At 40.9% G+C, this 25,311-nt stretch overlaps 1 protein-coding gene across 5 annotated transcripts in view; it reads left to right on the forward strand.

Moving 5' to 3' along the window:
* CNTN1 (contactin 1) overlaps positions 1 to 25,311 on the forward strand; it is a 220,097-nt gene that overhangs the window by 179,241 nt on the left and 15,545 nt on the right. For all 5 annotated transcript variants that reach the window (XM_040343861.1, XM_040343865.1, XM_040343864.1 and 2 more), the window contains 4 exons: positions 13,050 to 13,170; positions 15,400 to 15,588; positions 18,156 to 18,305; positions 20,281 to 20,351. In XM_040343861.1, the coding sequence (XP_040199795.1) occupies positions 13,050 to 13,170; positions 15,400 to 15,588; positions 18,156 to 18,305; positions 20,281 to 20,351 (531 nt within the window). The remainder of the gene's footprint in view (positions 1 to 13,049; positions 13,171 to 15,399; positions 15,589 to 18,155; positions 18,306 to 20,280; positions 20,352 to 25,311) is intronic.

Consider the following 25,311-nt stretch of genomic DNA (forward strand, 5'->3'; position numbering starts at 1 on the left):
TCCCTTTTTATTGTGTTGTCTCTGTCATATGGACAGCAGCACCATTTTCTACTCAGTAATGGATCTTTCACACAAGCATTGAAAATAGGTGGTTGGGTCACATTTTTACCACTTCCTGACTGCCTAGCAGCACCACTCAAAATTGTTAAAATAGGGAGCAGATGGAGGTGAAGGGAGGGAGACAGCATGACCAATCTGGTGGAGTAAATTCCAACAAGGTTTAATTACAAAGAAAATGTAAAAGTTAATACTCACAAAAGTATAAAAACCACATATATATATATATATATATATATATATATATATATATATATATATATATATATATATATATATATATATATATATATATATATATATAGGAGTCCACAGGAAAGAGCGAGCCTGTGGCGGAGGCACATTCTTGAAAGCGTACAGCTGGATGAATGGATAATGAGCTGCTGCAGGCACAAAGTCCGGATCTATGTACCACTGACTGTTAATGGGGAAATGGCTCTGACAGCCCAGCAGCAAGCATGTATATTTTGTAGGAATTTCAGAGACTTGGTTTAACATCTCTCATGACTGGCTGGCAACCATTCAAGGGTATTCCCTATATCGCAAGGATAGAGAGGGTAAAAAAGGGGGAGGGGTATGCCTGTATATAAAAAATTATGTACATGTGAATGTGAGAGACGACATCACTAATGGAGCAGGGGAGGAGGTGGAATGCTTATGGGTAAAGCTACAAAGGGAGGAAACTAAGGGCAAAGTAATACTGGGAGTATGTAATAGGCCCCCTAACCAGAGGGAGGAGGTGGAGGCAGACCTCCTATCACAATTTGTATTAGTGGCAAGGATGGGAAGTGTTATTATAATGGGGGATTTTAGTTATTCAGACATAGACTGGGTGGAAGGAACCTCACATTCCTCTAAGGCTCATCAGTTCCTAAATGTCTTGCAGGACAATTTCATGGGTCAGATGGTAAAGGTAAATGCACCAACTAGAAACCAAGCATTACTAGACCTACTGATTATTACCAACAATACAGACCTGATCAAGGATGTGGAAATACGGGGCAATTACAGGTCAATTCGTTTCAGTATAAAACACACAAATAGGAAACATAAGGGGTATATAAAGATACTGAATTTCAAAAGAACCAACTTCCATAAACTACGATCCTTGCTAGAGGATACTAGTTGGGATAAAATCTTAGGAACAAAGAACATGGAGAAAAAATGGGTATGCTTTAAGAGCACGCGCATGCCCCCCGATCGTCCCTTATCCTGGCGCACGTGCCCGGCGGGCACGATCGCCGCTGGGCACCCACGATCGCTCGTTACAGAGTGAGAACCCGGGAGCTGTGTGTGTAAACAGTCTACTGACTGGAATGATACCTGCTGATTGGAGAAAAGCCAATGTAGCACCAATATTTAAAAAAGGCCAAGATACATCCTAGGGAATTACAGACCAGTTAGCCTAACATGTATGAAAGCTCTTGGAAGGGATGATAAGGGACTATATACAAGAGTTTAGTAATGACAACGGTATCATTAGCAGCAATCAGCATATATTCATGAAGAATCGTTCTTGCCAAACCAATCTATTAACCTTCTATGAGGAGGTGAGCTGCCATCTAGATAATGAAGGCCCGTAGACATGGTGTATCTGGATTTTGCAAAACCATTTTATACAGTTCCCCATAAACGTGTACGGTACAAAGTAAGGTCCGTTGGACCATAGGGTGAACATGGATTTAGAACTGGCTACAGGGGCGAGCTCAAAGGGTAGTGATAAATGGGGAGTACTCAGAATGGTCCGGGCTGGAAATTGGGGTCCCCAAGGAGCTCTGTCCTGGGACCAATCCTATTTAATTTATTCATAAACGACCTGGAGGGGATGGGATAAACAGCTCAATCTCTATTTGTAAACAATTCTAAGCTAATCAGAGCATTACCTTCTCCGCAGAATTTGGAAACCTTGCAAAAAGAACTTAACAAATGAATGGGGCGGGCAACTACATGACATTTATTGTAGAAAAATGTAAAATAATGCATTTGGGTGGCAACAATATGAATGCAATTAGTCACTGGGGGGAGAACATCTGGAGGAATCTAGGATGGAAAAGCACCTGGGGGTCCTAGTAGATGACAGGCTCAGCAATGGCATACAATGCCAAGCTGCTGCACGCATTAAAAAGGGGATTAACTTCAGAGATAAAGCGATAGTTCTCCCACGCTACAAGACTCTGGTCCAGTTGCACCTGAAGTATGCCGTCCAGTTCTGGGCACCAGTCCTCAGGAAGGATGTGCTGGAACTGGAGAGAGTCCAGTGAGGGGCAACAAAACTAATAAAGGAACTGGAGGACATTAGTTATGAGGAAAGGTTACGAGCACTGAACTTATATTAAGAAGAGACTCTTGAAAGGGGATTTGATTTCAATGTATAAATACCGAACTAGTGATCCCACAATAGGATATAAACTTTTCAGCGAAAGGGAATTCAATAAGACACACAGCAATTCATTAGAATTAGAAGAAAATCGGTTTAACCTTAAACTGCGTAGAGGGTTCTTTATGGTAATAGAGGTAAGGATGGGGAATTCTCTTTTATAGGCAGTGGTTTCAGCAGGGAGCGTCAATAATAAAAAAAAAACGATTAGATAAGCACCTGAACAACCACAACATTGGATATACAAAGTAATACTGACATAAAATCCCACACATAGGTTGGACTTTATTGGACTTGCATGTGTAGTGCCATGGCTTCCTTGTTCCCGGGTGTCAATGGCCGATGGATGGTAATATCCACCTGGAGTCCAGGGTCACAGGAAATGTTTTGGGGGACCTTCCTCTTCCTCAGCTGACCTGAGGAAGATAGAGGTGTTCACAATGCAATATTAGCATTCAGAATTTGATGCCTGTGTAAAATAGCCTTAACTGGCTTTCTGGAGAGGAGTATCAGAGACATCTAAAGTATAACTAAGGCCCCTTTCACACTTTTACCGTTGGCGGTAAAGCACCGCCATTTTTAGCGGCGCTTTACCTACAATTTTGCGGCGCCATTCTGGCCCACTAGCGGGGCGGTTTTACCCCCGCTAGCAGCCGAGAAAAGGTTAAAAAACACTTCAAAGCGCCTCTGCAGAGGCACTTTGTCGGTGGTATAGCTGTGGTGCCCCATTGATTTCAATGGACAGGAGCAGTGGAGGAGCAGTATACACACCGCTCCTTTACCACTCCAAAGATGCCGCTAGCAGGACTTTTTTTACCGTCCTGCTAGCGCACCGCTCCAGTGTGAAAGTCCTCAGGGCTTTCACATTGGAGAGACAACAGCGGCTGTTTCAGGTCGCTTTTCAGGTGCTATTTTTAGCATTATAGCGATTGCAAAGCAACCCAGTGTGAAAGGGGTCTTAAGGTAACACATTTCTATTCAGTTTTGAATAGATTTTCAAGGTTTTTGTTGCTGTCTTTGCCCTGTTAATGAGATTTATGTTATCTAATTGCCCTAATCACCAATGTCACAGTGATTAAAAATATGTGTAAACTCAAAATTTTTATTTGCCACCAGACCAGGAATTAAGAAAAAGTCTTTCAATAAGGTCACTTGTTCCTGTGTCAGCTGCCTGAAATAGGATTTATCTCACATTGGAAAAATATTATATCTCTTCCTGTTGAGTCTACATGACACAAAGTAAAGGGATATTTCTCTAATGAGCTGCAGACGGGCATAACGCAGTAAAAAAATCTGACAGTGATTTTAACCCTCCTTTACTTAAGTTTTTTTCTTTAGGTATAATTTAACTACCAATTAGATTTAATTGTATTGCCCTTAAAAGAGTTTCTGTTTGGTAAATAATTTGATGTGTGCTGTATTAAACATACAACATTTGTTTTATTCCTGTAATTTGTTCCTCAGTTACATTGAGGCTTTTGACATCATGGACTAAATACTGTATGTGGTCAGAAACTGCTGATGCATTCCTGTATGTGTGCTTTGTAAGCCTTCTCTGTGCCATTAAGCTCACACAGCCTTCAGGAAAGGATGCCATTGTGACACCACAAACTACATGTTGGGAGGACTGCACGCTTTCACTGGGAAACTATGTTCATTTTCCCCTTTACTTCAGGCCAGTAATACTCCCCAGTGTGCAATACTGCTAAATGCTGGTTAGCCACTGGAGACATTTACAAGGTGGAACCATAATGTGGTGAAACCTATCATATTAAAGTTATTTTTGGAAACCACAACTGCGCTGCTTTTAACAGCAGCATTTCCAAAAATACATGCTTCTGTAATTGTTTGCATCACGTATTGGTTACATGGTATGACCTTCATATATTATAATCCTTATAAATCAAATACAACCATTTTTAAATCGGCAGTACAAATGTACTGAATAGTTTGTTAAGAACTGTAGCAATCCATGTAAACTCACCTTTGTTAACTAATGAGAACCTTTAAGTTCCGGCAGAAAGCTAACTAGCTTTAAATGGAATCCCCAACCATAACATTACATTACATATCACAAAAATTAGATGCACTGATAACACAAAACTGCATGGACTATTATCAATGCAGGCTAAATAGTTCCCCTTATAATTACTTAAAAGACAATTCTATATATATATAAAAAAAGACAATTATGTCATTTATAAATGTAAAATAAATCCAAAAATACAATAAATAAAGGCTTGTACTTGTAGTTCCTGAACAACTGGATGGCCAAAGTATGGAGACCCCTGGTCTAAGGAGTCCTGAGCCTTATCCCCTCTCTACCACATTTTTCCTGTTGGAGAACAAAACTTCTCTCTTGTTTAAGCATAAAAGTGACTGGCGCCCAACTTTCCTTCTTGTTCATCACCCACCATGCCCAGTACCCTGCACCCTAAGGAATTTCATCAGCCCTCCCTACCTCTGGTAGTCAACACCAGGCTCCCGGAAAATCGGGGTAGGTGCTTCATCTGTTTACCTGCGTCTTGTATCTTTGCACAATATACCTGAGGTTAAGCAGAGAACTACAGTGTTTGGACCTATTGTATTGATTTTTTGTTGTATATGCCAGGACTGGGCAGAGTTTTCTTGGGCTCCCAAGGACGTTGCTGCCTGTTCATGTAGTACATTTAGGTTTTGTACAAATGGACTTTAGCAATGTGTACAACAAGCTTTACAAAATATCTGCAAAACTTTTAGCGTCTATGAGCAGCTTTTTGCACAATTCAAGGTAACCATTAACTTAATCAAAAAGAAGAAAACCCCACTCACTGAAGAAGAGGTTGCTAAGGCTATCGTTAACACCCCGGGGGGTAAAAGTCCAGGCCCTGATGGTTTTACACCTAAATTTTATAAGCATTTTCCCTTCTTCTTACCCCTTTTTTGACTCGGGTATTTAACTCGAATGGGTCTTCCTTTCCTACACAAACGATGGAAGCCCATATTTCACTCATCCCGAAACCAGATAAAGATCTTTCGTTATGTACAAATTATAGACCTATATCTCTAATAGGGGTAGACGTAAAAATCTTTGCTAAGATTCTAGCTAGCCGCCTACAACCATTATTACCTCAATGAATACATCTAGATCAGGTTGGCTTTGTCAGCGGTCGAGAGGCAAGAGATAACACGCTTAAAGCCCTCCTGCTGACAGACTATGCCCGCACTCAAGATATCCCTCTTTGCTTGTTAACGGTTGACGCCGAAAAAGCGTTCGATCGTGTCAGTTGGAAGTTTTTACGAGCCTCTCTTATACAGATTGGCATGGGTCCCTATATGATAGCAAGGATTATGTCCCTATATCAATTACCATCGGCTAGAATTAGGGTGAATGGATCCCTATCGACTGCTTTCCCTATCTCCAACGGAACGCGTCATGAATGTCCTTTATCAGCCTTATTATATGTTATTACAATGGAACACCTGGCAAACGCATTACAACAAAACGAAAACATAACGGGCATTCAGGAAGGCCCCCTACATGCAAAATTGGCACTTTTCGCAGATGATTTACTATTATTTGTAACAAAACCACATACTTCCATCTATACTTTTAGAATTCCAGAGATTTAGCGAAGTAAGCAATTTTAAAGTTAACTGCAACAAATCAGAACTTCTAAATATATCTTTATCTCAAGCAAATATGAAGCGAATATCGAATAACTTTTCCTTTAGGATTTGTTCCGAGTCGATTCGGTACTTAGGGATTAATATCTCAGCTTCAACAGCCCAACTATATTCCCTAAATTTTCTTCCGATGTTCAATAAAATCCAAACGACTTTGACATCCTATGCACTTAAGAAACTTTCCTGGTTTGGTAGAATGAATGCCCTTAAGATGGATATACTCCCTCGGCTTTTATACTTGTTTTAAACAATTCTAATTCATCATCCGGCTGTGTACTTCCGTAAAATACGCCAGCTATTCTCTAAGTTTATATGGAACTCAGTACAGTCCAGAATTAGCTACGGCACATTATCCCTTCCAAAAAACAAAGGTGGAGTAGGGGTACCAGATGTTTCTATATATCATAAAGCAACTATATTAACACGAATTATTGACTGGTTCCACCACTCCGAATCAAAGTTATGGGTACAACTAGAAGGTCACATAAAACCTATAGATTTATGTGCACTTCCATGGACCTCGTCCACTCTACGCAGGGGCCTTTCAATACCAGCAGATCTCACTAGGCAAACACTGCATATATGGGATCGTTTGATACCCATTTACAAAATATCAAAACAATTGAGCCCTATGACTCCTTTCTTTGGAACGCCAGATTTTTTACCAGCCTTACATTCAATTACGTTCGGCCCCTGGTATAAACAGGAACATAGAAGAATTGTTCAAGTCCTTCAAACAGACTCATTATCACTGGTAGATTCTCCATCTACAATGATTTTTCATAAGCCGGCGCAGTGGCTTCAAAGACATCAAGCTTTATGTTATATACGGTCAATCCCATCAAAACAAGATATCTACGCTAAACCAATTGCATTTGAATCTCTGCTCCTGCAAGAAGAACCAATATCACATTTGATTTCTGTATTATACTCTATTCTTTTGTTAGCAATTCACCCAGAACTCCCCCCGTATACACGGAAATGGGAAGAAGAACTCCAAGAGAACGTAGCTCTATTGGACTTGCAAAAAAGTTTCATTTTGACCCATAAAATGTCAATAGATATAAGAACTCAAGAAAAGGCGTATAAACTGGTAAGCAGATGGTACAGGTGCCCCTCTATCATGCACCGAATTAACCAGGATATATCTGATATCTGTTGGCGTTGTCATGAGTCAAAAGGAAATATGCTTCATATCTAGTGGGAATGTACCCTGGTGAGAAGGTTCTGGAAACAAATCTTTGACCTATATGAAAAACTAACGGATACAACTCTCCGCGCATCACCCAGAGTGGCTCTCTTAAACATGATTCCAGGATCTCTAAAGAATGCAAAGGAGGATGTGCATAGATATTTCCTCACTGCAGCCAAAGCAGTTATCCCTCGATACTGGAAATTAAGGACAGTACCTTCCCTGGGGGAATGGGCAATAGAGATAGACCTTGTTAGAGATTTGGAAGGTCTGCTGGCACGAGAAATGGGTAGGGAAGAACAGTTCTCCCACACTTGGTCCGTATGGTCCGAGTTTAGAAAACCAGCGGAGTTCCCTATCTGGGTTAAAGGGAATTACACCATTGTGTAGCTATGTTGGAGTGACTATAGGTATTAGTTTTTTTTTTTTCTCTTTCTCTTTTTTTTTCTGTCTTTCCCTTTTTTTTCCTTTATTCTGTTCCTCCCTTTTTTTTCCTGCATTCCTTTTCCTTTATACGAAGATGATATGGTTATTTACATATCTAGCTTGGACATGTTTATCATATGTTATGTTATGTTTATCATAATATGAGGTGATCCACAGTATAAAAAGTGAGAAATCCACCCCTCCCCCACATAACACATCCTGGTAATATACAATGACCTGTGGATCACCTCATATTATGATAAACATAACATAACATATGATAAACATGTCCAAGCTAGATATGTAAATAACCTGTCACTCAAAGCAAGGAAAGAGGCTTTCGGACTTTTAATTTAGACAGGGTTTTATCTGGAAGTCTGTTAATTTTCACTGAACAATAAAAGAGGATTGCTCAGAGCTGGATTAACTCTGTGTGGCAAGACTGGGCACAGATGATAGGAAATCTTATTCTCTACATTGTGACATCAAAAAATAAATACAATGTTTTGGGTTTTTTTAAGGCCCATACACACGATAGGACTTTTTGACAACAAACTTCAAAATGAGCAGGGTTTTCAACAAATCCGACAGTGTGTATGCTCCATCAGACAAACTTTTCCATTTTCATTGGACAAAAGTTCGCTCTGCAAACTGTAAAATTTTCCGGCAACAAAAGTCCTATGGTGCAAAGTCCTGCCGTGTGTACAGAAATCCATTGGACTTAAGTCCAAAGTACAAACGCTCAGAACCAATGCAAAAAATCAGACAACAATACATAAGTTGACCAAAGGGTGGCGGTAAAGAGCTGAAAAACCATGTGATTTTGAGAAAGTTTGCTGAAAAAGTCCTGCCGTGTGTATGCATTCCAAGTTCACTGGCCAATGCCCTTCGAACAAAAATCCACGGAAAAGTTTGTTTGAAGTTCGATTGTGTGTATGGGGCTTAAGTTGTAATTTAGACAAACTGCGATGTTCCACTCCTTCCACTTCAGCGAGAGAGCTCCCTCTTGTTATAATATTAACTTTGCCTGGATATGGAGATACTTCTGAGTGCTCTCCAGCACATGGAGGTATTAAGAAGGGAGAAACTTCATAGTGCAGTATGTAAAAACAAGCATTTATTGAAAAAGTCTCATTGCACTTACAGAAATTAAAACGAAAGAAAATATTCAAACAAACACAGCCGTGGACCTCGTCCTGCAGGCTGGTGCATGGTGACGTCACAGAATGCGAAAACACTTTACACATGCACTGCATTTGAGGAAGAGGTGTTGTGTTACCTCCAAACCACCTGTTTTAACCCCTTGCACCCACGCTTCTGTGATTGCGGGATGACCTCATTTGGTTTAATGGGTTACTTTTGGCAGATGGTGCTGCCTGCCGAACGTGACAGTGGGGATAATTTTTGCTGCGCCACAATGTAAAGGTATCCTGGCTATGATGCACAGCGGTGAGAGGCCACATATTTGATTGCGGCCGGCACCAAGGGGTTAAAGAAATGATAAATGCACATCTGTTTTCAGGTAAATAATTTTTTTTTTTTTATTATTGGGAGCCTAGAAAGCATTGCACCCTCGATCAGCAGATTGTGGGTGCGAAACGTAGGGCTCTTGCAGACTCTGGGCCAGATCCACGTACCCTGGCGCATATTTCCGTTGGGCGTAGCGTATCTAAGGCCCCGTACACACGGCCGAGGAACTCGACGTGCCAAACACATCGAGTTCCTCGGCCAGTTCAGCCCTGAAGCCGCCGAGGAGCTCGGCGGGCCGAGAGCTCCCATAGAACAACGATGAAATAGAGAACATGTTCTCTATTTCCTCGTCGAGCTCCTCGTCGGCTTCCTCGGCCGAAAGTGTACACACGGCCAGGTTTCTCGGCAGAATTCAGCCAGAAACTCGGTCGGAAGCTGAATTCTGCCGAGGAAACTGGTCGTGTGTACGGGGCCTAAGATACACTATGCCGCCGTAACTTACTTTTTTTTTGAATCCTCAAAGAATGCGCGCCGTAAGTTACGGCGGTGTAGTGTATCTTTGGCGACGTAAGGGCGCGCAATTCAAATTGATGTGATGGGGGCGTGTTTTATGTAAATACGTTGTGACCCGACGTAAACAGCGGTTTTTTTTAACGGCGCATGCGCCGTCCATGGGGGTATCCCAGTGCGCATGCTCGAAATTAAATTGGAACAAGCCAATGCTTACGACGGTGACGTCATTCTACGCAAATACCTATTCGCGAACGACTTACGCAAACGACGTAAAAAATTCAAAATTAAACGCGGAAACGAACATACTTAACATTGAGTATGCCTCATATAGCAGGGGTAACTATACGCCGGAAAAAGCGGAACGCAAACGACGTAAAAAAATGTGCCGGCCGGACGTACGTTCGTGGATCGCCGTATCTAGCTAATTTGCATACTCAACGCGGAATTCGACGGAAACGCCACCTAGCGGCCGCCGGAAAAATGCACCTAAGATCCGACGGCGTACTAAGGCGTACGCCTGTCGGATCGAGCCCAGATGCAGTCGTATCTTGTTTTGTAGATACAAAACAAAGATACGATGCGGGAACTTTGAAATTACGTGGCGTATCAATAGATACGCCGGCGTAATTCTTCTGTGGATCTGGCCCTCTGTATGTAAGCTGTCTGCCATGTAAATCGTACAACCGAGCAGTTTCACACTAACAGGAAGCATCAATGAACTACCACAGCACTCAACAGCGCCTTGGTACTTCATTGAGAACTATAAGCTGACAGTCGGGCGTTGTATTTTTCCATTCAGAAAACACTGTAAATGGATAATGCCGCCGGGCAAACAGAGCCCCACACCTCCACGTTCTTTTCAGATTATGACAGAGAGCTGCTTCCTGTCACAGCGGTAAGTTGGGGAGTGCAGGGGCTGTGGATTTGTAACATGTTACACCCTGCATATGGGTGTAACATGTTATGTATTACAAATGGTAAACTTATTTATTAAGGGCAAGCAGTGTGAACAAGGCATTAGGGTGTACATTCCCTTTAATATATACCAACTGTACTTAAAGGTTGTTTTTAAAGGATTGTTGCAGCTTGCTGAAAGCTTTGCAAATGCTTTTTAGTGGTGTACACACTTTAGAAGCCTGCATGTACAATGCCTGATTTTCTTACCCAGCAATCATGATTATATTGCATGTATTTTGTTCTTACTGAAATGCCTAAAATTGACTTTTATTTGTGCATTTCTTCTAACTGCATCATGGCTGTTTGGCTCTAGTGTTAAATGTACTGTTAACAATCAGCTAAAAAATGCATATGCTTTTTTATCCATCTTCAGAGTTGTTTTTATTGATTTCCTAAGTGCTGCCAGCATATTTCGATGTGCTAGTTTCCTGCAGCAAAAATGACCAAGGGCGCAACTACTTTGCAGCTATAATTGCCATGGTTTGTGCGCCGGATGCCAGAATCATCTCTAATGACTTAACACATTGCTCAGCTCTTAAACATCTGAGTAATCAAAGAGCTGAAGGCCTGGCAGTTTTTGTAGTCTGGTATCTGTTCGTGTTTAGTTTTTATTGCTGGTGTTAATTAATATGTCTTAATTATCTGAGGTGATTTTAATTACTTTGACTTTGAAAATCACAGCTTTAATTTCTAAGCTGTAGTTTGTGAACATGCTAAACATTAATTCACAAATGCCTAGTTATGGATTTTCCGAAAAGTGGGCTGTTAATAATAATAGTCTTGTACATTTGAAAAAACAAAAATAAATTTAAGTTTCTCTTAAAAATGGAACTCTGTATGAAAACAACATCAAAATTCTCACTAGTTGAAATTAACTTGTGTATTTATGATTTCCATTTTTAAATATGATGAAATCCTTTAAGGTTTTCTTTCATCTGTTCTGCTCCCAGCTATCCATTTATAAAGTAAAACCAAGCTATTTTAATCTTTTGAAGTTATACTGCCAATCCCTCCATTGCCTGCCACTCACCCAACAAATTAAATTCAAGATACTAACAATAACTTACAAAGCCATCCACAACTCTGCCCCCAGCTACATCACTAGCTTAGTCTCAAAATACCAACCTGATCGTCTTCTTTATTCCTCTAAAGACCTCCTGCTCTCTAGCTCCCTCATCACCTCCTCCCATATTTGCCTCTGGGACTTCTTCCGAACTTCTCCTATACTCTGGAATACCCTACCCCAATCTGTCATACTATCTCCAAATCTATCTACTTTTAGGCGATCCCTGAAAAATATTTCTCTTCGGAGAAGCCTACCCTGCCTCCACCTAACAACTGTTCTTTTATTTTTTCCATCAGCTCATCCCCCACAGTTATTACCTTTCGTATCACTTGACCCTCCCTCCTAGACTGTAAGCTCTAACGAGCAGAGCCTTCCGATTCCTCCTGTATTGAATTGTATTGTAAGTGTACTGTGTGCCCTACTGTTGTAAAATGCTGCGCAAACTGCCGGTGCTAAATAAATCCTGTATAATAATAATGACAGCTAAAACAAAAAATCAGCATATAGATATATTGGGCAATCCACTGGGACTTTTTCTATTCATTAGTGAAATTTGCAAATGTTTGTGTCTGACAAACAGAAGAAAATTGTTTAAGACATGAGCAAATTAGTTTGAATTTAAGAATACTATATTGTATTATGAAAAATCAGATTCTTAAGATAAGTGAGTCAGAATATGACATATTAGTTATTATTAATTAACCTTTAACGTTTTTGATTGCGTTATTTATATATTTGTCGTAGGCTTTCCCTGCCCCCCCTTTTTTATTTTTTCTCCAAACTCCTCCCTCCACCTTTTTTTCCCCTTCTCTTTCCCCCTCTTTTTTTATCTGAACAATATAAATATTTTATATGAACTTCTACTTGAAGGGAAGACAAAGGGAAATAAAGGTGTGTGTTTACAGACAATGTAAGCTGTACCTATGCTCAAAATGTGTTGATATTAAAATGATATTTGAATAAAGGGATAACTGACCTACAGAAAGATGCGATTCATTGAATTGTTTTTCTATTTGAAATAGCAAAAAAAAAAGAAAGGATTAAAAAAGAGGAAGAAAAAAGGGAAAGGGAAGAGAAAAAAAAAAAATAAGCATGATGCCGCGTACACACGATCATTTTTCAGCATGAAAAAAATGTTGTTTTTAAAAAATGTCATTTAAAATGATCGTGTGTGGGCTTCACATCATTTTTCAGGTTCTGAAATACAACAATTTTTTTTTCCCCGAACATGCTGCATTCTTTAACATCGTTTTAAACAATGTTGTTTTTCAGGTTGTAAAAAATTATCGCGTGTGGGCTAAAACAATTTTTTTTTTATTTAACAGAGCGATGTTGGCAGTGAACTTATTATCAGAAATGCACAACTCAAGCATGCTGGAAGATATACTTGTATTGCGCAGACCATTGTGGACAACTCTACTGCATCAGCTGACCTGGTAGTCAGAGGTAACCATTGTTATGTATAAGCATGTAAATAGGAGTTTATTTTTTGTATTATCCAGAATTTCTTTTCAAAGTGTATGTATAACCATAACTTTTTGTTTTTTTGGTAGAAATGTTTTGGCATAGATCATCTGTCAGGTTTATTTTGCTTTCTGTGTCCCTGCTGGGAGAATTCATCCGATCTATTTGTCCTGGTGAATGTTGTCAAAGAAAGAACTGGGAAATCCAGTGTTATGACGCGTACACACCATCACTTTATGTGATTAAAAAAAAAAACATTTTTAAAAACGTCAATTTAAATGACCGTGTGTGGGGGAAAGCGTCGTTTTATGTCTTGTGAAAAACGACCAAAAAAAATTGAAGCATGCTTCAATTTTTTGTGTCATTTTTCAAAACGTCGTCTTTTGTTTCACAAAAATTGACCGTGTGTAGCAAAAAACGATGCTTAAAACAACGTTTTTAAACCCGCGCATGCCCAGAAGCTAGTTATGAAGCAAGCTTCAATGGAAAAAAGTGGTGAACGTAACCTTGCTTTGCTAGAGCATTGTGAAAAAACTATGGTGTGTAGGCAACGTCGTTTTTGAAAATTGAAGTTTCAAAAACGTTGTTTTTTACTTCACAGAAATTGTCATTTTTTTCCATCACAAAAAAGTGATGGTGTGTACGCGGCATTAGGCCTTGTACACACGATCAGTCTAAACTGATGAAAACGGAGTGAAGGTCCGTTTCATCGGTTAACCGATGAAGCTGACTGATGGTGTGATGTGCCTACACTCCATCAGTTCAAAAACCGATCGAGTCCAATGCGGTGATGTAAAACATTCATTGAAGACTGCTTCGTTATAAACTATTCTATTTCACCCTCTCCCGACTCTCCGAATCTCGTTAGGGGTTTTTATCCATTGATATGTATATATTTTCCCTTCCTCTTCCTTCTTCCACCCCTTTCCCTATGTCCTCTTTAGACTTAGTGAATATCTGTGTGACATTTGTATTTTCCTTTTGAGGAATTTTTTACATGGTCTGCATATTCTACATTGTGTACATATTTAATATTCTGTATTTATTTCTGAAGTTCAATGCTTCCAAGCATGCGTCGACTTGATTCTGAGCATGCGTGGGTTTGGAACCAATGCTTTTGCGTACTAACCATCGGTTTGGACCGATCGGTTAGGCGTCTATCGGTCAAATTTTAAAGCAAGTTCTATTTTTTTGGAAGGATAACTGACCGATGGCGCCCACACACGGTCGGTTTGGACCGATGAAACGGACCTTCAGTCTGTTTTCATCAGTTTAGACTGATCGTGTGTACAAGGCCTTATAGATGTCAGAACACAAAAGGGGGTTCAAATCTTGGAATAGGAACACATGTTACTGTGACAGCTGTGTAAGGGGAAAATTTTGGCCCAAATAGCTTAAAGGGGTTGCAAAGCTTCGTGTTTTTTCATCTTAATGCATTAAGGTGAAAAAACACCTTGCACTCTCTGGCCCGTTTTACTTAGCTAAGCCACGAAACCCCGTGGGGTCGTTCCCACAATGGTTTTCCCCAGCTTGAGGCAGCTCGTCATTGGAGATTAATAGCAGCACAGCCATTGGCTCCCGCTGTTGTCAATCAAATCAATGACATGGCGCGCCGGGGGGCAGGGCCAAGTGATACAGTCATAGGCTATAGCCGCCAGCTGTATCACGGGAGCGCGCCCGCAAGCTAACCCCCTTGGGAGAGAGCTTCTAAAGAAGAAGATTAGCTCTTGCGGGGAGGAGCCGACACAGCCACCGAAGGACCCCAGAAGACCAGGATCGGGGCCAAAACAAACTGCACAGTGGAGGTAAGTATGGTATGTTTGTTATTTAATATATATATATATATATATATATATATATATATATATATATATATTTATTTATACCTATATACCTATATTTATATATACCTTTAAGCATTAAACCTCCCTATGCAAATCTGAGGAACTCTGTATACCAGCAAAATAAGTATATTTAAATGCCTAATGAGTAAGCATTCGGTAACATTTTTTACTTTTACTTATTTTAAAGTGCCCATAAAAGACACCTTTCCTTTGTTATAGTATAATAATAATTGTAATTATTATTATGATTTTTAACACAAATATCGATTGTTAGAATTGTTTTTTCATTCTTCACAGCTTTTACATTGCTATATAAAGATCTGCACTACTTACTGTTATACTGGAGTAATATCATTTTCTTTGCTAGGTCCTCCGGGTCCTCCTGGTGGTATTAGAGCAGAAGAAATAAAAGACACAACTGTGAAACTTACATGGAGTAGTGGAACAGACAATCACCAGCCAATTTCTAAATATACTATTCAAGCACGGAGTTCATTAACAGAAGAGATGAAGGCTAGAAATGCATTGTCAGATGAATGGAAGGATGTAAAGACAGGTTTGCAATGATTTTTTTATGCTATATCTGTGACACTGCAGGATATCTAATCACTTTAACATAGTATACCCTAGACCCTCTGAAGACTTTTCCTTTAATCAACACATTGCAAGGAGAACAAAGTGAAAGTGAAATTGGAATTGGGACATTATGGAGGCGAGCATGGGAGGCAGGAATGCTACAGGGCAGCATTTAGGAGTGTAGCGCCTGGCTACTTTCATAGCAGGTGCTGCTGTAAATTTAGTGTGGGATCAGAGAGTTAGTTGCCTCTGGCCACATTTATTTGGCAAAATGTAGGGCCTCTGCTTCAGCTCTGGCTGTACTGTGTGCCCATGTTTGTTGTTTGGGGACCCTCACCCCCCCAGGCAACAGGTGGCAGCAGTGGGGTCAGGGTCTTGTGGATGCTTCTTCTCGGCAGCCAATCAGGAGGGTTGATCGCCTCGCTGTGCATGCTGGGAAGAGGTATTTAGGGGGCAGACGCCATTGGTTCGGGTCGTCGTCCCTGCCGCCATCCTCCTGGGCAGTCGTCCCATCACCCCCGTGTGTGGCCCTCCTGGCTGGGGTGTGTTAGAGTGTTCTTGGCTCCGGGACCACGTTGGTCCGGAGCACTTGATCTACCTGTAGACCCGGTGGGTAGACTGGGTCTGCCATTTGCAGATGGTCCTATGCTGTCCGTTCCGAGGAAGGAAGCTGATCGATGAGGAACCTGTTTGGGGAAATATCGAGCACGAGGCTGGTATTTCAGGAGAGGCCTGTTGCTTCATCAAGGGACCCATCGTTCTGGGAGGCTGAATGATGGTCGCCTACCAGTCCCGTAATCACTAAAGCTGTTTGAAGGCGATCCGGGTGCTAAAATCCAGTTTGAGAAGGATTTTGGACCAAGATTATCTCCACCCTTTGGGAAGGTCTGTGGCAGGGACTTTGCTAAAACTTCGAGTGACACTCTGGCTGCTAGGCTGGTGAGAGAGGCCTGTCCAGGTGCACTGTAACCACTCTGGCTCGAGTGGCGAAGAAAGTGTTGTTGGAAGCAGGACTGTTTCCAGAAACCAGTTAATCCTGAATCCGCCATCTTCCATTTCTTCTATCCCTTCACCTATTACTACTTTTATCATTTTACCCTGTTGGGTAATAAAGCACAGAAAAGACATCGACAGTGTGTACATTAACTTTATTACAGCTCTCATCCAATTCCCTAGACAGCGGAAAATATAGAGGTAACGTGCCGCCCAAATCATTCCAGCAGCTCCTTCGGGGGTAGTGCTACAGGAGCATTATATAGTTTTTATGAAGAAAACTAGGTTATCTGGTATTAGAACAGAGGCAGCATGAAGAAGAAAGAAACAGAGTGGGGACTGTGCCCTTTGAATAGAACAAAACAGAGGATGTGGTCAGGAATACCTTTTACACTTTGAAATTAAGGTCAGCATTATTGTTACTATTATTATTAAACAGGATTTATAAAGTACCAACAGTTTAAATATCACTTTAGATAGTGAGGGCAGACAGTACAGTTACAATACAATTTAATACAGGCAAAATCAGAGGCTTCTGCTCGTTAGAGCTTACAATCTAAAAGAGAGGATCAAGTAATACAAAAGGTAATAACTGTGGGAAAAGAGCTGATGGAGGCTTCTTCAAAGAGATGGGTTTTCAGGGATCACCTAAAGGTGGATAGAGTGCAATAGGATTGAGATACAAAGTTCAAGAGAATGGGAGAGGCTCTGGAGAAGTCCTGGAGGCTTGCATTGAAGGACACGACAAGAGAGCTAGAAAGCAGGATGGTTTGGTTGGTATTTGGAGACATGGTTACTGATGGACATGATGGTGTTTTAAGGTGTGCAACATTCAACAATAAGTGGATATAAAGCTGAAGCCCAGGGCAGGTTGGTTGAACATTTATGCATTTTATGCTGTAACTTTCAGATTTACCCCACAATGTATCGTGATTCATTTTTGAGTGTTGTTATTGATCCTTTTCATTTTATGTGCTTTGTATCACAGGTGAGTGATTTTTCTCTAAATAGCTTCCTTTACCTTAGTGCAGTCCTCCTTCACGTACCTCTTCCTTCGATTTTGCTTTTAAATGTCATTATTTCTTCTGAGAAATCCTCACCTCCTGTTCTTCTGTCTGTAACTACACACATTAATGCAAGGCTTTCTCCCTGGTGTGGAGAAAGCCTCTTGAGGGGGGAGGGGGCGAGTAGGAGAGTCAGGACGCTCTCTACTTTGCAAATAGAGAAAGGAGCTGTGTGTTAGTGGGCGTCCTGACTCTCCTGCTTGCCAACTCCCCTCCTCAAGAGGCTTTCACCACACCAGGGAGAAAGCCTTGCGTTACTGTGTGGAGTTGCAGACAGAAGAACAGGAAGTGAGGATTTCTCAGAAGAAATAAGGACATTTAAAAGCAAAATGGAAGGATGAGGTAAGTGAAGGAGGACTGCACTAAGGTAAAGGAAGCTATTTAGGGAAACATTTTTTACCTTTACAACCCCTTTAATTCTGTTCACATAAAAAAAGAGTACATGATTTATTGTTGTTACACATACAATAATGTTTGTTTCCTCATTTAGAGATTTCTAATATTGAAGGAAATATGGAGTCAGCGAGGTTAATAGACTTAATTCCATGGATGGATTACGAATTTCGTGTAATAGCAACCAATACATTAGGAACTGGTGAACCTAGTTTACCATCACCAAAAATTAAAACAGATGGAGCTGGTAAGTGCACCGTATAGTACAAAACTGTGTAGGAATTACAAGTATGTTTTATTATAAAATGTATCAAATGTGTAAAAATGTGCAGATATTTCTAGATTCATTAAAAAAATAAGTGAGTTCATTGGCTAAATAGACGTATAGGCCGATTGTGTTTGGACACTCTTGCTCCCATTTTAGCAACCAGAGCCACTGCACTATCCTGTAAAAAAAATACAATATCACTTTTACATGATTTGGCCTTTTAATGGAGCTCGTTGCATTGTTGCATCTTGTGGAAAATGTTGAAATAAGGACCATTTAACGTTTTTTTTACAAAGCTAGAGCTAAAGCAAAGTCCCCATTTTTGTACAGTTGACATTTCCTGCAACCATTATATGTTTAAAGGTGAATTCTAGGAATGGCAGTATAAATATGTGCATGCCTTATCTGTGGGAAGTGGCGGCTGGTGCTCAACATTTTTTGGGGGCGCAAACAAATGAAAATAAAACACATCAATTGCAGTCTCACTGTGCCCTTCAATTGCTGCCACTGTGCCCATCAATTGCTGCCAATGTGCCCATCAATTGCCGCCACTGTGCCCATCAAACGCAGCCACTGTGCCATAAAATTATCGCCACTGTGCCATAAAATTGTCGCCACTGTGCCATATAATTGTCGCCACAGTGCCATGCCATCAAACGCAGCCACTGTGCCATCAATTGTTGCCACTGTGCCCATCAATTATCGCCACTGTGCCATGCCATCAAATGTCGCCACTGTGCCATGCCATTGTCGCCACTGTGCCATGCCATTGTCGCCATTGTGCCCATCAATCACTGTGCCCATCAATTATCGCCACTGTGCCATGCCATTGTCGCCACTGTGCCCATCAATTGCCACCAGTTTTCCCCTAAAACGCCGCCAGATTGTCCACCCCCCCCCGCCTGGCACTTACCTTTCTCGGTCAGCCATCCTCCGATCCTCCTTCACAATCCCTCAAAGTAGTCCCGCTGGCTCTGATAGACACTTCCAAAGCTGTTATTCAGATGGCTGACGCTCACCAGGGGGCCGGCCATCTGAATAGTGGGGAGCGGCGACAATACATAGATTCATGCAATACATCAATCTGTGTATTGTTTTTTAGTGGCGGTGCAGGAGCGAGAGGGGGCAGCGCTCCTGCACCCTCTATGGACACACCGCCACTGTCTGTGGTATACACCTGGAAGATGTGCCTACTAAAGTGACCTACACTGGCTTCTAGGTCAAGTGGCTGCACTTCTGCTTACTGAACACTGGAAGCTGGAAACCGGAACTAAGCGCAGGCACCTTTCAGGAAACACTTTGTATTTTTCAGTGTTGGTTGGTGTGGGTGGAAGGAAAATTAATGCCTCGTACACACAATCAGAATTTCCGACAAGAAAAGTTTGATGTGAGCTTTTTTGTGTAGGCCCCATCTGACTTTTTCAGCAAAATTTTGAGAGGTGGTTCTCAAATTTTCCGACGGGAAAAGTTCTTGTCGGAAATTTAGATCATCTGTATGAAATTTTCGACATGCAAAAAAACACGCATGCTCAGAATCAATTTTACGCATGCTCGGAATCATTGGACTTAATTTTTCTCAGCTCGTTGTAGTGTTATACGTCACTGTGTTCTTGATGGTCAGAATTGTGTGTGACCGTGTGTATGCAACACAAGTTTGAGCCAAAAATGTTCTTAATGTGTACGCAGCATAACTGTCCTGTCTTCTTTTTCAGACATCACTTGCTTTTAAAGTTTTTCTGTATATTTCTGTTTGTATACTGTAGCAATATAAAATGGTCTGTACTAATTAGCATCCTAAGCTAAAAGTTAGAATTATATTTTTCAGATGGGATTGCTTTTTCTATGGCAACAAAATCAACTGAGTTGTTGTGTAGTGTGATATAATAAGATATTTCTTTTTATGTTAAAGTTGCCTGCATACTAACTTCTTGATGATGTGTGGGTTGTATTACAGCTCCAAAATATGCTCCTTCAGATGTTGGGGGCGGAGGTGGAACTAATCGAGAACTTACAGTGACATGGACAGTGAGTATACAAGAATTATTCTAACACTGCAAAGGAGAATGCATTAACTTCAGATGCTTATAACCATTTTAATTGCATGAGCAATACCATCCTAATATAGATTTTACTGGCCCACGTTACAACACCAAATCAATGCCATTAAAAAGTTTCCTTTGTAAAGAATATAATGCTATTAATTTAAAAAATAAACAATTGTCTGAAAGCTGTATAAGAAAAACCAAGCAGATAGCATTAGTGCCTGTGGTTCCCTGCAGCTGATTTTTAGTACAACTGCGGCAGCTGGTCCTTAAGCGGGTAAGCTGTCTTTTGTTCACATCATGTGGCTTCAGTAACAGTATGCACTCAACCATCTCACATTATATCACTCACATTTAACACACCCCCCTATCTCCATAGGTAAAATAAAAGTTAGACATACACCAGTTAGGCCTAGTATCACTGATTAAAAGTGTCTTGTTGCTGGCCAGTTTTACACTGCTGTATCATCTGCAGCCTTATATTTCATTGAAATTGGCAAACAGAAGGACACCTTTGCATTGACATAAACAAGAACAACAAACTATTGGGCAATTTGTATCTGTAAGTCAAAGTAGGGCTATCACCTTTTGATAAAAAGTATTTTCCAACTGAAATTAATTGCATGGGTTGCTGCTGCATTATGCCAAGCTAATTGTGAAAAAAAAATCACAGCCAAATATACACTGCCAATTTCATCATATCTGGCACTGTGGGCTGATCATTTTTTAACACCCTCGCCCACAAAAATAATTGGAAGCAATAAAGTGGCAAATGGAGCTCATTGTGCCAAATTGTGGGAATGGTCAAACTGTTCTAAGAATGAGAAGGGGCTTCAAGACCCATGGTTAAATAAAACGTATATATTCTCACGGTTTATGCAGCAAACATATGCTACAGTTCTTGCACCCACAAAATATGCTTTAATTACTGTGCCACATGTGAGATTCTAACAGACACTTAGAAACCTCAGCATATTATTTTTTTTAAATGAAACAGTTCCATTACATATGCTTTCTACACACAGCCTAACATAAAGAAGAACTTAATGAATATATGCTATACTTAGAGTGCAGTGGTCAGGAGGATGTCATAACAAATGAGAGTGAAGTAGTTAGTAGTATTAAATGTACAATAGTGTCAATAGTGCAGGACTCAAGATTGCATAAGGCACAGTGAGTGGGCTAGGTGTGTGTATGGCAGAGAGTGCAGTGCTTTGGAGTATTTATTTAAGCGAACAGGCCAGGAGCAGTTAATGCAGAGAGTGCAGTGCTCAGGAGTGCAGGGGACAGGAATGTATAATGCTCAGAGTGCAGTGCTAAGGAGTATTTAAGCCTCAGAGTGAACAGGCCAGAAGTGTTTAATCCAACGAGTGCAGTGCTCAGGAGTACAAGTGCAGGCGTGTGTAACGCAATGAATGTAGAGGTAACACTACCTCCAAAGACCATATGCCACACGGTACAGATTTCACCAACAGCCCCAATTCCCTCCCAGTACAGATCTTCCCCCACAATCCTAAATCATCCTTCAGTACAGACATACCCCAATACCCCCCCATTCCAGCCTAACCCTAAGTATAGATCCACACCCTAATACAGACTCCACTAGCCTAAACCCTCAGTAAAGGTCACCCACCCAGAACAGACCCGCCCTCCCAGCCCAACCCCTCAGTACTGATCCCCCTTTCCCAGTCAAGACCTCCATCCCAACCAGTTCCCTCAGTACAGACACCTCTCCCAGCTTAACCCCTCAATATAGACCCCCATCCTAGCCTACACCCCTCCCAGAGAAGGTGCTGTGAACTGCCAATGTCAGGTATAAAGAAGTGGCACTGCAGTGCACTCCAATGCTGTCTGTGTAAAAAAAAAAAAAAACAAGTCTGTGTGTTAGCACCAGGTGTGAGCTTCACCCCCTAAGTATGCCACTGCTGTCAGTGTACACTGCCACTGAGACTGTACATACAAATTATACTTTTCTGAAACACCACATACAGTTTTAGGCTGGATTCACACCTATGCATTTTTAGTGCTTTTTGCATTTTGCAGATTTGCACTACAGAACGTGTTCCATAGGAAATCATGTTAAATGGACTGTAGTGCAAATCTGCAAAATGCAAAAATCACTAAAACTGCATAGGTGTGAATCCAACCTTAAGGCATCCCTCAAGCATGTTATTTAAAATATTTTTTGTATTTTTAATGTTGCCTTTGAGGCTGAATGAAAGAACCCTCTTCCCGTTGTACGGTTTTTGAAACATGTTTTTTTTTTTGCATTGATACAAGTGCTTTCATGACAGTACCCAGATTCTTGTGCTTTTCTGGCAGCATTTTTACCATTAGCCCTAAAATGACCAGAATTTAACAAGATTCAGAGGAATTCATCTCTAAGTTTGGATTTGACAAATTTTGAACAAGATTCACTAAACCTTTGATTTGTTCATCACTACCTACTTACCATGTCTTCTTTTGCACTATAGCTCTGTGGAGGTGGCTATCTTATGCCGTGTACACACGATCGGAAATTCCAACAAGACATGTATTTTGTAACCATGTATTTTTTCTGACGGAATGTTGGCTCAAACTTGTGTTGCATACACACGATCACACAAATCTTGTCTAATATTCCGACCCTCAAAAACGTGGTGACGTACAAGACGTACGATAAGCTGAGATCAATGAAGTTCAATATGCAGTTCGGCTCTTCTTCTGTATGCGGAATTGCATACAGACGAGCAGATTTTCCGATAGGAACTTTTTCCGTCGGAAAAATAGAGAACCTGCTCTCAATCTTTTATTGGCGGAAATTCCGACAGCAAAAGTCCGATGGAGCATACACGCGGTCGGAATTTCCGACCAATAGCTCACATCGGACTTTTTTTGGCGGATATTCCGATCGTGTGAAGGCGGCATTAGTTTAGTTTTACTCCCTCGTGTTAGAACCTTCAGCAAGGAGTATTAATGAGCAACACAATAGTGACATTACCAAATCTTGCTTTAAATCTCCTAGCAATCAGAGGCAGCAGTGCCTTATATCTCATGCTGCAGATATACAGCTATAAGGATGTAAGCAGAGGAGTGCCTAGGCATGCTCACATACCAGGAATTGAAGTACAGTACTATTTTTCAAAAGGAATTCAAGATAAAACATATATTTATGAGTACAGCTTAGGCACAATTAACATTTCTAAATGTTCCCTACAACAACATAGAACATAATCGTTTAGTTCACTTCCACTTTTAGTTTATTTTAAAATATGGCATGGGGACTATAAACATATTTTCCCCTTAGTAATACCCTCTTTTGAGCCATGTCTCTTTGTGTCCTCTCAGCCAGTGTGTCTGTCCCCCTACTGTATTTAAGCTTCAAATTGTTGTATTTGGAGCATATAGCAGTAATAAAATAGCAAATATCTACCAGTCATATCATTGTTCCAGTTCACTAAAAGAATGTTGTAGAACTGGAAAGCTGAACAGCAACCAACTTAACAAAGGGCATGTAGGCTCTTAACTGTGATGTTAGGTTAGGTTAACTGAACTAATTTTGTTCACTCTTGGAACAGATGAGATAATTTATTTTGGCATATAATCACCTTGTATATTAAAGATCCATAGAGTAAACTGTAAAAAGGTACATGGGTACACTCTGTGGGGGTAAAAGGTTGATCTTTGCCATATGGAAAGGGTTCCTAACTGTAGGGGTTCTTACCTGTGAAAATGTAAATATAGTCTACTCCAAGTTCTAGCCATTAAATAGAAAAATAAAAAACAAACCTGTTCAGTGCAAAAACAAGTCTCGGGGGCAGATCCACATACATACGCTGCGCCCGGCGCAGATGTAAGATACGCTACGCCGCTGTAACTTACTTGGCTTTGGTTTGAATCCTCAACAAATTTGCGCCGTAAGTTACGGCGGCGTAGTGTATCTCTCGCGGCGCAAGGGCACGGAATTCAAATTGGGCGGGTAGTGGGCGTGTTTCATTTAAATGAAGCGCGTCCCCGCGCCGAGCGAACTGCGCATGCGCCTTACGTAAAAACTCCCAGGGTGCATTGCTCCAAATGACGTCGCAAGGACGTCATTGTTTTCAACGTGAACGTAAATGGCATCCAGCCCCATTCACAGACGACTTACGCGAACGACGTAAAATTTTCAAAATTAGACGCGAGAACGACGGCCATACTTAACATTGAGTACGCCACCATATAGCAGCTTTAACTATACGCCAAAAAAAGCCGAACGGAAACGACGTAAAAAATGCGACGGCCGGTCGTACGTTCGTGGATCGTCGGAAATAGCTCATTTACATACTCGACGCAGATTACGACGGGAACGCCACCTAGCGGAAGCAGAAAAATTGCATCTAAGATCCGACGGCGTACGAAGACGTACGCCTGTCGGATCTAACACAGATGCCGTCGTATCTTGTTTTATGGATACCAAAACAAAGATACGACGCGCAAAATTTTAAATTATCAAGAGATACGCCTGCGTAATTTCTTTGAGGATCTGCCCCGCAGTGTTCACTGATATCAGTCAGGAATGTCATTTGAGTGCAAGTGAAGATCAGTAGTCATGTGATACGAATCTTGCAGCTTCCATTGAAGATCTGGGCAGACCAGGAGAGCTCAAAAGAACAGCAGCCCCGGATCCCCATTAAACACTGTAATCAATTTATTTGTAACAAGAAAAATATAGCACATTTACATACAGTATCTCACAAAGGTGAGTACACCCCTCCCATTTTGGAAATATTTTTATTATATCTTTTCATGTGACAACACTGAAGAAATTACACTTTTCTACAATGTAAAGTAGTGAGTGTACAGCTTGTATAACAGTGTAAATTTGCTGTCCCCCTAAAATAACTCAACACACAGCCATTCATGTCTAAACTACTGGCAACAAAAGTGAGTACACTCCTAAGTGAAAATTTCCAAATTGGGCCCAA

This window comes from Rana temporaria, chromosome 3 (genome assembly GCF_905171775.1).
Source record: "Rana temporaria chromosome 3, aRanTem1.1, whole genome shotgun sequence".
NCBI lineage: Eukaryota > Metazoa > Chordata > Amphibia > Anura > Ranidae > Rana > Rana temporaria.